At 55.4% G+C, this 11,071-nt stretch overlaps 1 protein-coding gene across 3 annotated transcripts; it reads right to left on the bottom strand.

Moving 5' to 3' along the window:
- Positions 1-1,208: 1,208 nt before the first annotated feature.
- Positions 1,209-8,817, bottom strand: CACNG6 (calcium voltage-gated channel auxiliary subunit gamma 6). Of its 3 annotated transcripts, XM_044671062.1 has the most exons (4): positions 8,406-8,817; positions 3,052-3,126; positions 2,655-2,792; positions 1,209-2,293 (listed from the first exon to the last, which is right to left on the bottom strand). In XM_044671062.1, the coding sequence occupies exons 1-4, from the start codon at positions 8,728-8,730 to the stop codon at positions 2,046-2,048; spliced, it is 786 nt and encodes a 261-aa protein (XP_044526997.1). In that variant the 5' UTR covers positions 8,731-8,817; the 3' UTR covers positions 1,209-2,045. The 3 variants fall into 3 exon arrangements, with proteins under 3 accessions (XP_044526997.1, XP_044526998.1, XP_044526999.1); XM_044671063.1 differs by lacking the exon at positions 2,655-2,792; XM_044671064.1 differs by lacking the exons at positions 2,655-2,792; positions 3,052-3,126.
- Positions 8,818-11,071: the final 2,254 nt, after the last annotated feature.

Genomic DNA, 11,071 nt, shown 5'->3' with positions numbered 1-11,071 from the left:
CCTTTGGAAATCAGCATCAGAGCTGTTTCTCTGTAGATCTTCAGAGTTTACCGTTCAACCATCTCCCATCCCAGCTGGGCTGATTTCAACTATAAGAGCCATGGGACCCTGCCTCTATTTCCCCTAAAATAAAATCCACTTTAAAAAAATTCAGGTCAGATGTCAGACTATCCCCAAAAAGCGTCTCCACCAAGTTTCCCCAATATTTTTCTTGGGTTTCTTCACGTGACTAGATCTTTTTTTTTAACCCTTACCTTCTGTCTTAGAAATAATACTAAATATCCATTCTAAGGCAGAAGAGCAATAAGGGCTAGGCAATCGGGGTTAAGTGATTTGCCCAGAGTCACATAGTTAGGAAGTATCTGAGGCGAGATTTGAATCCAGAACCCCCCCTTCTCCAGGCCTGCCTCTGGCCCTCTTACTCACCGAGTCATCTAGCTGCCCTAAGCCTTCCTAATGTACAATACCACTCCACCCTCTTACCTATTCCATTTCAAGTATAACCAGCCAGATCTACAGTTTCATCATAGGTTTTGTCCCACCAAGTTTCCATAAAGGGCAATTTGCTTCCTTGCATTAAGATTTCAGAATTGTCTCATTTATTTTAAAGATGTCTCTTCTAACTGTGAGATTCACTCATTGCACACTTGCTGTGTAACCTTGGATGAGTTTCTGCTTCTGGGTCTCAATTTCCCCATATGTAAAAAAGAGGGATGTAGAACTTTAATGGTGTTTAATACTCATCCTACAATTCTCTGCATAAAAGCAGATTATGTCCAAGTTTGTGAAACCATAGCCATTGAGGGATGCCCATTTTGGGTCCAAGGGCTCTAAGTTCCATGGGATGGAAGTGTTTGGAGCTCATTTCTGACAATGAAAGGGCCCTTTCCTTCTGGGATGCTGAGTGGTGAGGGAAGCATGAGGGGAGGGGACAACCTGAGGCATGTACACAGATGATATACTGTTCCAGAGACCATCGCCACCCCATCTTCTTTTTTTTTAAATTAATTTATTTTTTTAAACCCTTAACTTCTGTGGAAGAGTAGTAAGGGTGGGCAATGGGGGTCAAGTGACTTGCCCAGGGTCACACAGCTGGGAAGTGTCTGAGGCCGGATTTGAACCCAGGACCTCCCGACTCTAGGCCTGACTCTCAAACCACTGAGCTACCCAGCTGCCCCCGCCACCCCATCTTCTTGTAAAGAAACTGACACACGAGATCATTTCAATTCCCAAGCATTTAATCCTGGGCCATGGAAGATGGAGGGGGAACCCGAGTATCCCCAGCCCACAACTTCACCCATGTTCCAGGCACATTCCATTCCCCAATAAATAAATTAGGGCAAAGGAGAGGAGACCCTTCTAACCTCTCCCTGCCCCTATCAGGTCCTCACCTGCCTCCCCAAGGGACCCTCGTCTGTAAGAACCCACCCCTATCCCCCCCAGATTAGCCCAGAGATGTAGAGCACGTCATTTATACAAAGGGAAGGAGGGAAGGAGAGGGCATGGTCCATTGGAGGGGAGCCAGTGGTCTCCTACATCACAGAGGGGACACAGGACAGGGAGAAGGCTGAAAGTTTTCAGGGAGGCCCTGGGAAAAGGTCCACAGGATTCCTGTGTCCAGGAAGAGGTCAGAGGCACCACTCCCAGGGCTCCTTGGGACCAGAAAGGATCTCCTTCCAGCTGGTAGGCAAGGGGCAGGGAGTTAGCAAGGAGAGGGGAGAGGAAGGAATTCCTCAGACATGCAGGTATAGGAAGAGGTGTGTTCTCTGTGCCCCAGCAGGTACTGGAGGTCCACAAGGGGACTGGAGGTGATTCACTGGCACCCAAAAGCTCTCTTCCTTGAAGTCACTTGGCAACCAAAGGCCCAACTCTTTGGCACCAGAAGGCGAGATGCTGTCCCTGAGAACAGGCTGAGGTCAGAGGAGGTCCACTCTCAGGCTGGGTAGATCCCTGAGCAGTGCCATGGCATGAGGCTGGGCAGGGGTCCGAGGGGACTGGTTGGGGACCCAGGGAAACCTGCCCATTTCGGAGGGGAATTGGCTATGTTAGGTGGCACCTCCGCCCCCTTGATCGCCTGGCTGCTGGCGGCAACACATCTTCAAGGTTCGGGAGGGCAGGGCCAGCAGCAGGAAGGAGCCTCCCCCCAGGAGCAGCAGACCTGCGGCTGCCAGGGCACAGGCCACTGACCAGGAATACTCATAGCCCAGCCAAGGGGCTGGGGTTGGGCCTGTCCTGGCCAGCAGCGCATGGACCCCCTGGCGGAACAGCTGGAGGCTCACCAACAACAAAACTCCTATGGAGAGAGAACAGGAAGGAGGGAGCACCGTGGTCCTCTCAGAGGCCGAGGCCCCAGGGACTAGGGCACCACAAATCCCAGAATGCAACAGTCCCTGTGAAATACTCTCCCCAGCCTGAAGCAGTCTACCAGTCAGCAGACCCTGGCCTAAGTACTTTGCAGACTCTGGGAACTACAACTCCCAGGGTGCAACGGCCCTTGGAGACTTCAACTCCCCCAAACTAGTGCCCCAGATTCTACTGAATGATATTGTTTCTGGAAAGCACTATTCCCAGCATGCAACTGTGCTTAATTATGCAAATAGCCTGGGTTGGGTCTGGGCTGGAGTCCACCAAGCCTACGACAGACTACTTCCTACCTGAAAGGCTGAAGCAGACGGCTGCATGTGTGAGCAGGAATTCGGCCCCTTTGCTGAGCACCATGATGACACAGATGCAGCCCAGGACTGTGATAGCCAGGGCCAGCGTTGCAGTGATGGCAGCAGCTACTCCCAGCTCTGGGAAAGGAGAGACGTCAGAGGACGCTCTATGAGAGCCTACCTTGGGAGGGCAAGCAGTGGGTCTAGTGCAAAGAGGACCCAAGCAACTTGGGGCAAGTCCCTTGGTCTCTGGCCTCAGTGTCCTCATCTGTAAAACGGGGAATGGTGGAGTTGATCCACATCACTTCTGAGGCCTCTTCAGGCTCCCTGAGGGTCACAGAGTCAGAATCCTGGCAGAGGAGGCACCAGCCCAAGTGCTAAGAAGACCCAGACCCACCTTTCTTAGTCGTTCTTTGCAGGATCTGGTTGTTCTCTCCGGTGGTAAAGAATCTGAAGTAAGAGCAGTTTGCCTCTGTGGGAGGAAGACACAGAGACTTGGGAGGGATGCTGACATTGAGGACCAGAATGAAACTGGAAAAAGAAGAGAGCTGGACAGAAGGAACAAGGGGGCGAGGAAACCCCAGAGCCCAGATTCTGATAGCCATGTAGTCCTGGGACAGACATTGCCTTCTGAGCAGCCACTTCTGTGAAAGGAGGAGAATGAGCACCAGCCACCCTGTGCGTGGTAGCACAATCCAAGGGAGGAAAAAGATCAAGATGGAGACACACACAGGGGATGGGGGAGGAGGGAGCCAGAGAGAGAAGAGATACTGGGACAAGGAGAGAGAGACAGAGAGAAGGAGAAGTCAAAAGGGGAAGATAAGGGGGGGCAGCTGGTGGCTCAGTGGATTGAGAGCCAGGCCTAGAAACAAGAGTTCAAATCTGGCCTCAGATACTTCCTAGCGGTGTGACCCTGGGCAAGTCACTTAACCCCTATGACCAAGCCCTTACCATTCTTCTGTCTTAGAACTGATACACAGTATTGATTCTAAGACAGAAGGTAAGAGTTTGGGGTTTTTTTTAAGGGTTGGGGGAGATAAGGAAAACAAGGAAAGGGGGGAACAGAGAAACAGGTCAGGCAGAGATAAAGACGATGAATGAGTCTGGATGAAAAAAGCAAAGGAGAAAATAGGAAGACACGCAGGGAGAAGTTACTTGAGGAAATTGGAGAAAAGGAGAGTAAAAAGGAAATTAGAGAAAATCACAAAGGCAGAGACATGGAGAAAGAAAGAAGCAGAGAGGGAGACCAAGGGACAGTATCGGAGGAGGCGAAGAAAGGGAGAAGCAGGAAAGGAGACAGACGGAGAAGGGCAAGTACTAAAACGAAGGGAGAAAGAGATCTCTAGAGAGGAAGAGAGATTGGGGTAGGGGGAGAGAACAAGGGAAGCAGAGACAGAAAAAGGGAGAAGAGGAAGTCAGGGGAAGAGACAGGCAGAGAGGAAGGGAGGGAGAGACAGAGACAGAGAGGAAGGGAGGGAGACAGAGACAGAGGCAGAGAGAGGAAGGGAGGGAGAGACAGAGACAGAGAGAGGAAGGAAGAGACAGGCAGAGAGGAAGGGAGGGAGAGACAGAGACAGAGAGGAAGGAAGAGAGAGACAGAGACAGAGAGAGGGAGGGAGGGAGAGACAAAGATAGAGAGAGGAAGGGAGGGAGAGACAGAGACAGAGACAGAGAGAGGAAGGGAGGAAGAGACAGGCAGAGAGGAAGGGAGGGAGAGACAGAGACAGAGAGGAAGGAAGAGAGAGACAGAGACAGCGAGAGGAAGGGAGGGAGAGAAAGACAGAAGAAAGGAGGGAGAGAAAGAGACAGAGAAGCAGATGGGGCTTAAGGAGGCAAGATAAGGCCATGGTAAGGAGACAGGTCAGAAAGGGGTTGGTCCTTGTATCATCAGCTTGTCCCCAAAAGGACTTAGTCTCCTATCTTGAGTATAGGTGGGCAGCCCAGTCCGGGCCTCTGTTTCCCAGAGCTGGAGACATGCTTGGGTGGCTTCTGTAGTGGCCCCGGGGAGGCCTGGAGCTGGTGTCGGTCTCTCCTCTCCCTGAGTGTACTCTCTCTCTCAGGTTCACAGAGGCAGGCAGAGGTCTGGGCCCCCTTGATTCCTCTCTAAGGCACAAATGACAGACTCTCCGCTTTGGAAGGGACCTCAGAGGCATCCAGCCCAGCCCTCTCCTGAAGCAGAGCCCTTTCGGCCACCTCTCAGCCTAGCATCTCTGCAGGGCCTCTCCATCACTGGCGCTTCTTCCTCTGGAGACAAAGGCCGCCTACTCCACAGGACAGCCCTTTAGATGTCTGGAAGCAGTTCTCATATGCTGTCCTCACTTCCCCACGTCCCACATTCCCAGTCCCTTCTACACAAACTCAGATTAGAGACATTCGAGGCCCCTCGCCAGCCTGGCTGCCCTTTTCTGGACATTCTCCAACCTGTCCATATCCTTCTCAAACTGTCATTGCCGGAACTGAACACCGATCTGATCTGATGAAGGCACAGGCTGGGGGGCTCTCCCTGCCCTTTCCTGGAAGCCGGGCTTCTGTTCACGTAGCCCAACATCCCATTGCCTTTTTTGGCTGCCTCATCCCATGGCTGCTGCTTCACGTGGAACTTGTGGTCCCCTAAGACCCCTAGATCTTTTTTTTTTTGAGGACCCATTGCCTAGCCTAGGCACACTAGAAGTCTCCTCAGGTGGCTTCAACATTGACTTTTTACTTTAAAATGATCCCATTAAAATGCATCCTTTTCAGTTCAGGCCAACCCCCTCTGCTGAAAAGGTTCGGGCCTCCTCTGCTTTTTGACCAGAGGGCCACCCTGGCTACTTCTGTGGCCACTTCAATGGCCTGGAGGTCAGCAAGTTAGTTCTGTCCCTCCTTGCTCTCTAGGAGCAGTCTGAGGTCGAGGTTTCCCCCGGCTCCCTGAGGCAGCCCGAGGAGGTCTCTGTCTTCCAGAGAAGCTTCTCTCCCTCACTCCAAGCCAGTCCCAGGCCTGCTCTCAGGCCCTCTCCTAGGGAAGATGGCGGTCAGCGCCTTTTCTGTCCTCGAGTCAGAAGCAGGAGGTGTCTCCCTCCCCCTGGGGTCAGTCCTGGGTTTGGGAGAGTCTCTCCTTCTCCCTGGAGCTGTCAGAGGTCAAGGCTGTTTCTACAGGCCCCTTCCACCACCCCATAGAGCTCAGAGGTCGGGCTCTCAGTATTCCTACCTGGGGCCGGCAGAGGCAGGCAGAGGCCCAGGTCACCTCTTGGCCTGCTCTCCGGCGTCTGGGGGGCAGCCAGAGGCGTCTGCTGTCCCCCCAGTCTCTCAGGGACAATCACGTCCCAGGAGCGTCTCTCTGTCTCCCAGAGAAGCTAAGAGGTTTGGGGTGTCTCCACAAATGCTCCAGGAAGTCAGAGGTCTGGCTATCCCTACGTGCCTCGAAGGGAACCCCACGGCAAGGCTATCTCACCATCTAAACAGTCCCAGGTGTTGGTCATCCGTCTGTCTCCCCAGGTCAGTAGGCATTCCAGGGGGCCTCCCAGTCTCCCAGAAGCTGCTGGAAATCAGGGCTGGGGCTACATCCCCCAGCAGGAGTCCAAGGTCTCGTTATCTCTCTCCATCCTCAAGTCAATGAAAGGCGCGGGCCACCTTCCCATCTCCCAGGAGCAGGGGGCCATTGAGATCCATTCGATGACTCCCTGGAGTCATGGGAGGTTTGGGCCGTCTATTTCTCAGGCCTAGGCCCTTCTCCGTGTCCGTAAGAGGTCTGGGTCATGTGTCCATCTCCCCAGGGTTATCTCTTGGGTCAGATTTGGCCAGGGGTCTCTCTCCATCTCATTGGGGTGGTCAGTTATGTGGGCCAGTTTTCTCTCCCTCGGTTGTCACATAGGCAGCTTCCTGAGGTCATCTGGATCTCTTGAGCTCAGCTGGAGTTCTGAGCCTTCTCTTCATCTTTCTCAGAGTCCACCATCTAGGAGCTCCTAGACATAGTCAGAGGGCCAGGTCCTTTCGATGTGCCCCTGGGGGTCAAAAATCTGGACCTTCTCTGCTTAATTTGACCAATCAAAGGTCTGGGCTTTCTCAGTCCTGCCTGCCCCCTGCCACTCCCCGAGGCAGCCTAGGGTCTAGGGCTGTGATGGCAAACCTTTTAGAACCCAAGTGCCCAAAATGCAACCCTCATGGCACATGTGAGCCACCCCCTTACCCCAGACAGGGGAGGGAGCTGCTGGGCAGAGGGGCGGGTGATGTCCCCAGGTGCAGTAGAGCAGGAGAAGGGAGTCGCCCTCTGGCACGTGTGCCGTAGGTTCACCATCACTGGTCTAGGCCATATCTAGCTATATCAGAGGCAGTCTGAGGCCTGTCTCCCTGGGGAAGTCAGAGGCTCAGATCGAGCTCTGTGCCCCCCTTGGGAGCCCAGTGGTCTAGACCGTCTCTGCCCCTCTCTAAAGCAGCCCAAAGGCCAGGCAACTATTTCCCCTTCATCAAGAGGTCCAAAGTGTTAAGCATCCTACACATCCCTGGGACAATGAGAAGTTTGGGCCCCCTGTGTTTCTGTAGGGGAGGCCAGGGGTCTGGGTTGTCTCTGATCCAGCCTGGGAGGGGGAGGTCTAGGCTCAGATCCACACGGCCCTGGGGACTGCCTCTTCATCATCTTCAGGGGAACGCAGTGGCCCTGGGTCATGTCTCTCTCTCTCCCCAAGGCAGGCCAAGGTCTGGGCTGCATGCCTGGCTCCCCAGGAGGTCAGAGGTATTAGCTGTCTCTCCAAGCTCCCTGTGGGGCCAAAGGTCTGGGCTCACCATATCTCTGGAGGACTCAGAGGTCTCCCCGAAGGTAGTCACAGGTCTGGCCTAGATACTTCTGTCCCTGGGAGCTCCCTATATTCTCCCTGTGCTGTCAGCCTAGCTCCTCCCTAGGCAGCTCTGAGTTCTGGGTTCTTCCTGGGAAGCCCGGGGCCACCAGACAGCTGGACCACCCAGATTTCTCCCTGGACTGGGGAAAGGATGTGTATTGGAGAGTCAGAGGGCCACGCTGGGTTTCGGTCTCCTCAGGCCGGCTCAGACTGTTTCTCATGGGCAGACAGAAGGGTAGATAGTCTTGGGGTCTCCCCAGGAAGCCAGCGGTCTTGAGGCCGCCCCTACAGCTCTCTAGGGCTTTCTGGGGCCTGGGTCAGGTCTAAATCTCCCCCGGGGCAGCCAGCGGTCTCAGCTCACTTGCAGGTGTCCTTAGGGCAGCAGGCCCTGTGCCTCGGTATCTCCCTAGGAGGCCAGGGGAGTCTGAATCTTCATCGTCTCTTTCTCCTTGAGCTGGCCGGCCAGAAAGCTGCTCTGTGTCTCCCGTGCCAGGGGGACTCAGAGGTCTCTGCATTTCCTCAGAACAGTTGGAAAGCCCAGGCTGTACTGACCTACTCCCAGACAAGCAGAGGACGTCAGAGGAGCTTCCCCACACTGCCCAAGCCGTCAGAATTTGAGGCCACCTCTGCTTCCTAGCACTCTCTCCGTATCTCTGCCTCAGTTTCTCTCTCTGCCTCTCTCCATCTCTGCGCCTCTGATTCCCTTTCTCAATACTTGTGAGCCAATGACCTCATTGCTTAATCTTTCCGGGCCTCAGTTTCCATCTCTGTAAAAAGAGAGGGCTGGACTAACGGGTTCCAAGATCCCTTCATGACCTCGGATCCCTGCCCCCCGGGGCCCCTCGCCCTGTGTCTGCCATCTCCCTAGCACAACGGGAGGGCTGGGGCCGTTCAGCGCCTCCCCTCAGCCCTCAGGGAGCGGCACCCTTGTGGTCCTCACCTCCAGGCAACTCGGCAGGGCCACACGTCTCCCTGTTGGGGGGCAGGTCCTCCAGCCAGAGCCTCTTGGCACACACCCGCCACAACCCTAGATGCGCAGCTTCACACACGCCACTCGTCCCGTTGCCCCGTTTGGTGCCCAGCTCCACCCAGAACTCGGTGCCCACGGCCAGTACCGCCAGGGCCGTGCCCATGCCGGACAGCAGTAGGGCTAGCTTGATGGGGCCTCGGCGCTCACGGGCCAGGCCCGTCCTCTGAGTTCTCCTCCGCACTGTGTCTGCCCGCCGTCTTTCCTCCTCCTGGATGAAAAAGTTAGACCACATCATGGTGGCTGGGGGAGAAGGGGCCCTGCCCCACTGGGCTCCCCCAGGCCCCAGGTGGCCAGCTGGACCTCCAGGCTCAGGCTCAGCCCCTCGGCCCCCGGCCCCGAGCCCCTCTCCTCTCCTTGGCTGGCCAGGCTCCCCAGCACCCTCTGCTCTGGCTGTGGCCTCCTCCCTGACCCACACAGACAGGCAAGCAGCCCTCCCCTTGACCAGGGCCTCTGGGGCTATTTTGGGCCCCACCATGTAAGTAACACCCGCACCTGTTGTGGGTATTTTAAGGGAACAAGTGGAGGGCGGGAGGCTGGGGGTGGGGGGAACTGGAGCCTGGATGCCTGGGTCCTTGAGAGACCAGGGACTGTGAAAAGGGGTGCCGGATCCTTCCAAGGTATGGAGAGGAGCTCTCTGGGCTTCCCCTGTGGGAGGAGGGTGAAATGATAGCCCACACCATTCTCTTCACAGACTTTATTAGACAGGACACCCCGCAGGGTGGCCCATGCAGCCCCAGCCCCAAGCCTGCAGTCCCACATGGGAACTAGGGCTGGGGCAGCCACAGGGCAGAGCCAAGACTAGGCCCATCAGGAGGCCTGGACCGAAGCACAGTTTGGATCCCGTCTCCAAGCAACAACAGCATCGGCTGACGAGTCCCTGATTCCTCAGTCCCTCCCAGTGGCCTGGGCCCAGCCATTGTCCTTCAGCATCACTCCCCATGGCCCTTGGTCCCTCTCTGTCTCCATCCATCCGTCTCCTCTCCCAGGCCCCATGTTGGCATCTCTGCCTCTCTCTGGCTCTAGTCTCTGGCTCCAGAGATAACCTGTTTTTGGTGGCTGCCAAAGACCTCTGTGGAAGGCCCTGTCTGTGTCATGTGTCTCCAGGCTCGGAATCCACATCTGATGGCACTGGAGGTGTGGTGTGCCTGCCTGGCGCCATCTCTTCTCTATGTCTCCCTTTTCCTCTCTCTCCCCTCTGTCTCTGTGTCTCTGTGTCTCTTTCCCTCTCTCTTTCTCTCCCTGCCTCTGTCTCTCCTGTTTCTGTCTCTGTCTCTCTGCCTCCATCTCTCTCTCTTTCTCTATCTCTCTCCTGTTTCTGTCTCTCACTGCCTCTTTCCCTCTCTTTCTCTCCCTGCCTCTCTCTCTCTGTCTGTCTCTGCCTCTGTCTCTCTGTCTCTGCCTTTTCCCCTCCCTTTCTCTCCCTGCCTTTCTCTCTGTCTCTCTGCCTCCGTCTCTCTCTCTCTTTCTCTATCTCTCTCCTGTTTCTGTCTCTCACTGCCTCTTTCCCTCTCTTTCTCTCCCTGCCTCTCCCTCTGTCTCTCCTGTCTCTGTCTCTCTGTCTCTGCCTTTTCCCCTCCCTTTCTCTCCCTGCCTCTCTCTCTTACTGTCTGTCTGTCTGTCTGTCTCTCTCTCTCCTGTTTCTGTCTCTCTGTCTCTGCCTTTTCCCCTCCCTTTCTCTCCCTGCCTCTCTCTCTTACTGTCTGTCTGTCTCTCTCTCTCCTGTTTCTGTCTCTCTGTCTCTGCCTTTTCCCCTCCCTTTCTCTCGCTGCCTCTCTGTCTGTCTGTCTCTCTGCCTCGTCACTCTCTGTCTCTCTGTCTCTGCCTTTTCCCCTCTTTCTCTCCCTGCCTCTCTCTCTGACTCTCTGCCTCCGTCTCTCTGTCTCTCTGTATCTCTCTCCTGTCTCTGTCTCTCTGTCTCTGCCTTTCCCCCTCTCTTTCTCTCCCTGCCTCTCCCTGCCTCCGTCTCTCCTGTTTCTGTCTCTGTCTCTCCCTGCCTCTCTTTCTGTCTCTGCGTGTCTCTCTCTTGTCTCTACATCTTGGTCTCTCTCTCTCTCCGTCTCTAGACAGTCTCGGTGTCTTTCTTCTCGGATCTCTGTTCCTTCCGGCCCTTTGCGCCCCTCGCTGTCCCCCGTGGATCCTTAGCTTCCTCTCTTGGCGGTCAGTCAACATGGATGAAGTGCCTACTACGTGCCAGGCGCGAGGCTAAGCGCGCTGGCCAGTCACCAGCCCTGGTTTCTTTTCGCTGGGTCCCCGGATGTACAAGGCGCCTCTGCCTCTGGCCGAGACCCCGCCGGCCCGTTTCTCTGTGTCTCTGTATTTCCCCAGATCTCTCTGGCTCTCCCTGTCCCTGGGGCTCTGCCAAGCCTCTCTCGGTTCTATTCCCTCCCTCTGCCTCCCTTTGGCCTTCTGTTTCCATTTGTCGGGGGCTCCCGGTAGTCCCTGGGTTGGGCCAGGTAAGACCCCCCCATCCCCATCCCCCCCCATGCAAACAGCAAAAAAAAAAAATACAGATTTGAAAACTGCAAAAAACACCACAGCCCCGCCCCCACCCCCACCCCGCCCCCCCAGAGTTCCCA

Source organism: Gracilinanus agilis, chromosome 3 (genome assembly GCF_016433145.1).
Source record: "Gracilinanus agilis isolate LMUSP501 chromosome 3, AgileGrace, whole genome shotgun sequence".
Taxonomy (NCBI): domain Eukaryota; kingdom Metazoa; phylum Chordata; class Mammalia; order Didelphimorphia; family Didelphidae; genus Gracilinanus; species Gracilinanus agilis.
Note: the sequence above shows the minus strand (reverse complement) of the source record. Positions and strands in the feature narration are given on the sequence as shown.

What these genes read in the sequence shown, in the direction of transcription:
- CACNG6 (XM_044671062.1), bottom strand. Translation starts at nt 8,730, where the DNA reads ATGATGTGGTCTAACTTTTTCATCCAGGAGGAGGAAAGACGGCGGGCA. An exon ending in CCCTGCCGAGTTGCCTGGAG is followed by an intron (nt 3,127 to 8,405) that starts GTGAGGACCACA and finishes TTCCTCCCACAG; the next exon opens with AGGCAAACTGCTCTTACTTC. An exon ending in CGTCTGCTTCAGCCTTTCAG is followed by an intron (nt 2,294 to 2,654) that starts GTAGGAAGTAGT and finishes CTCTCTCCATAG; the next exon opens with GAGTTTTGTTGTTGGTGAGC.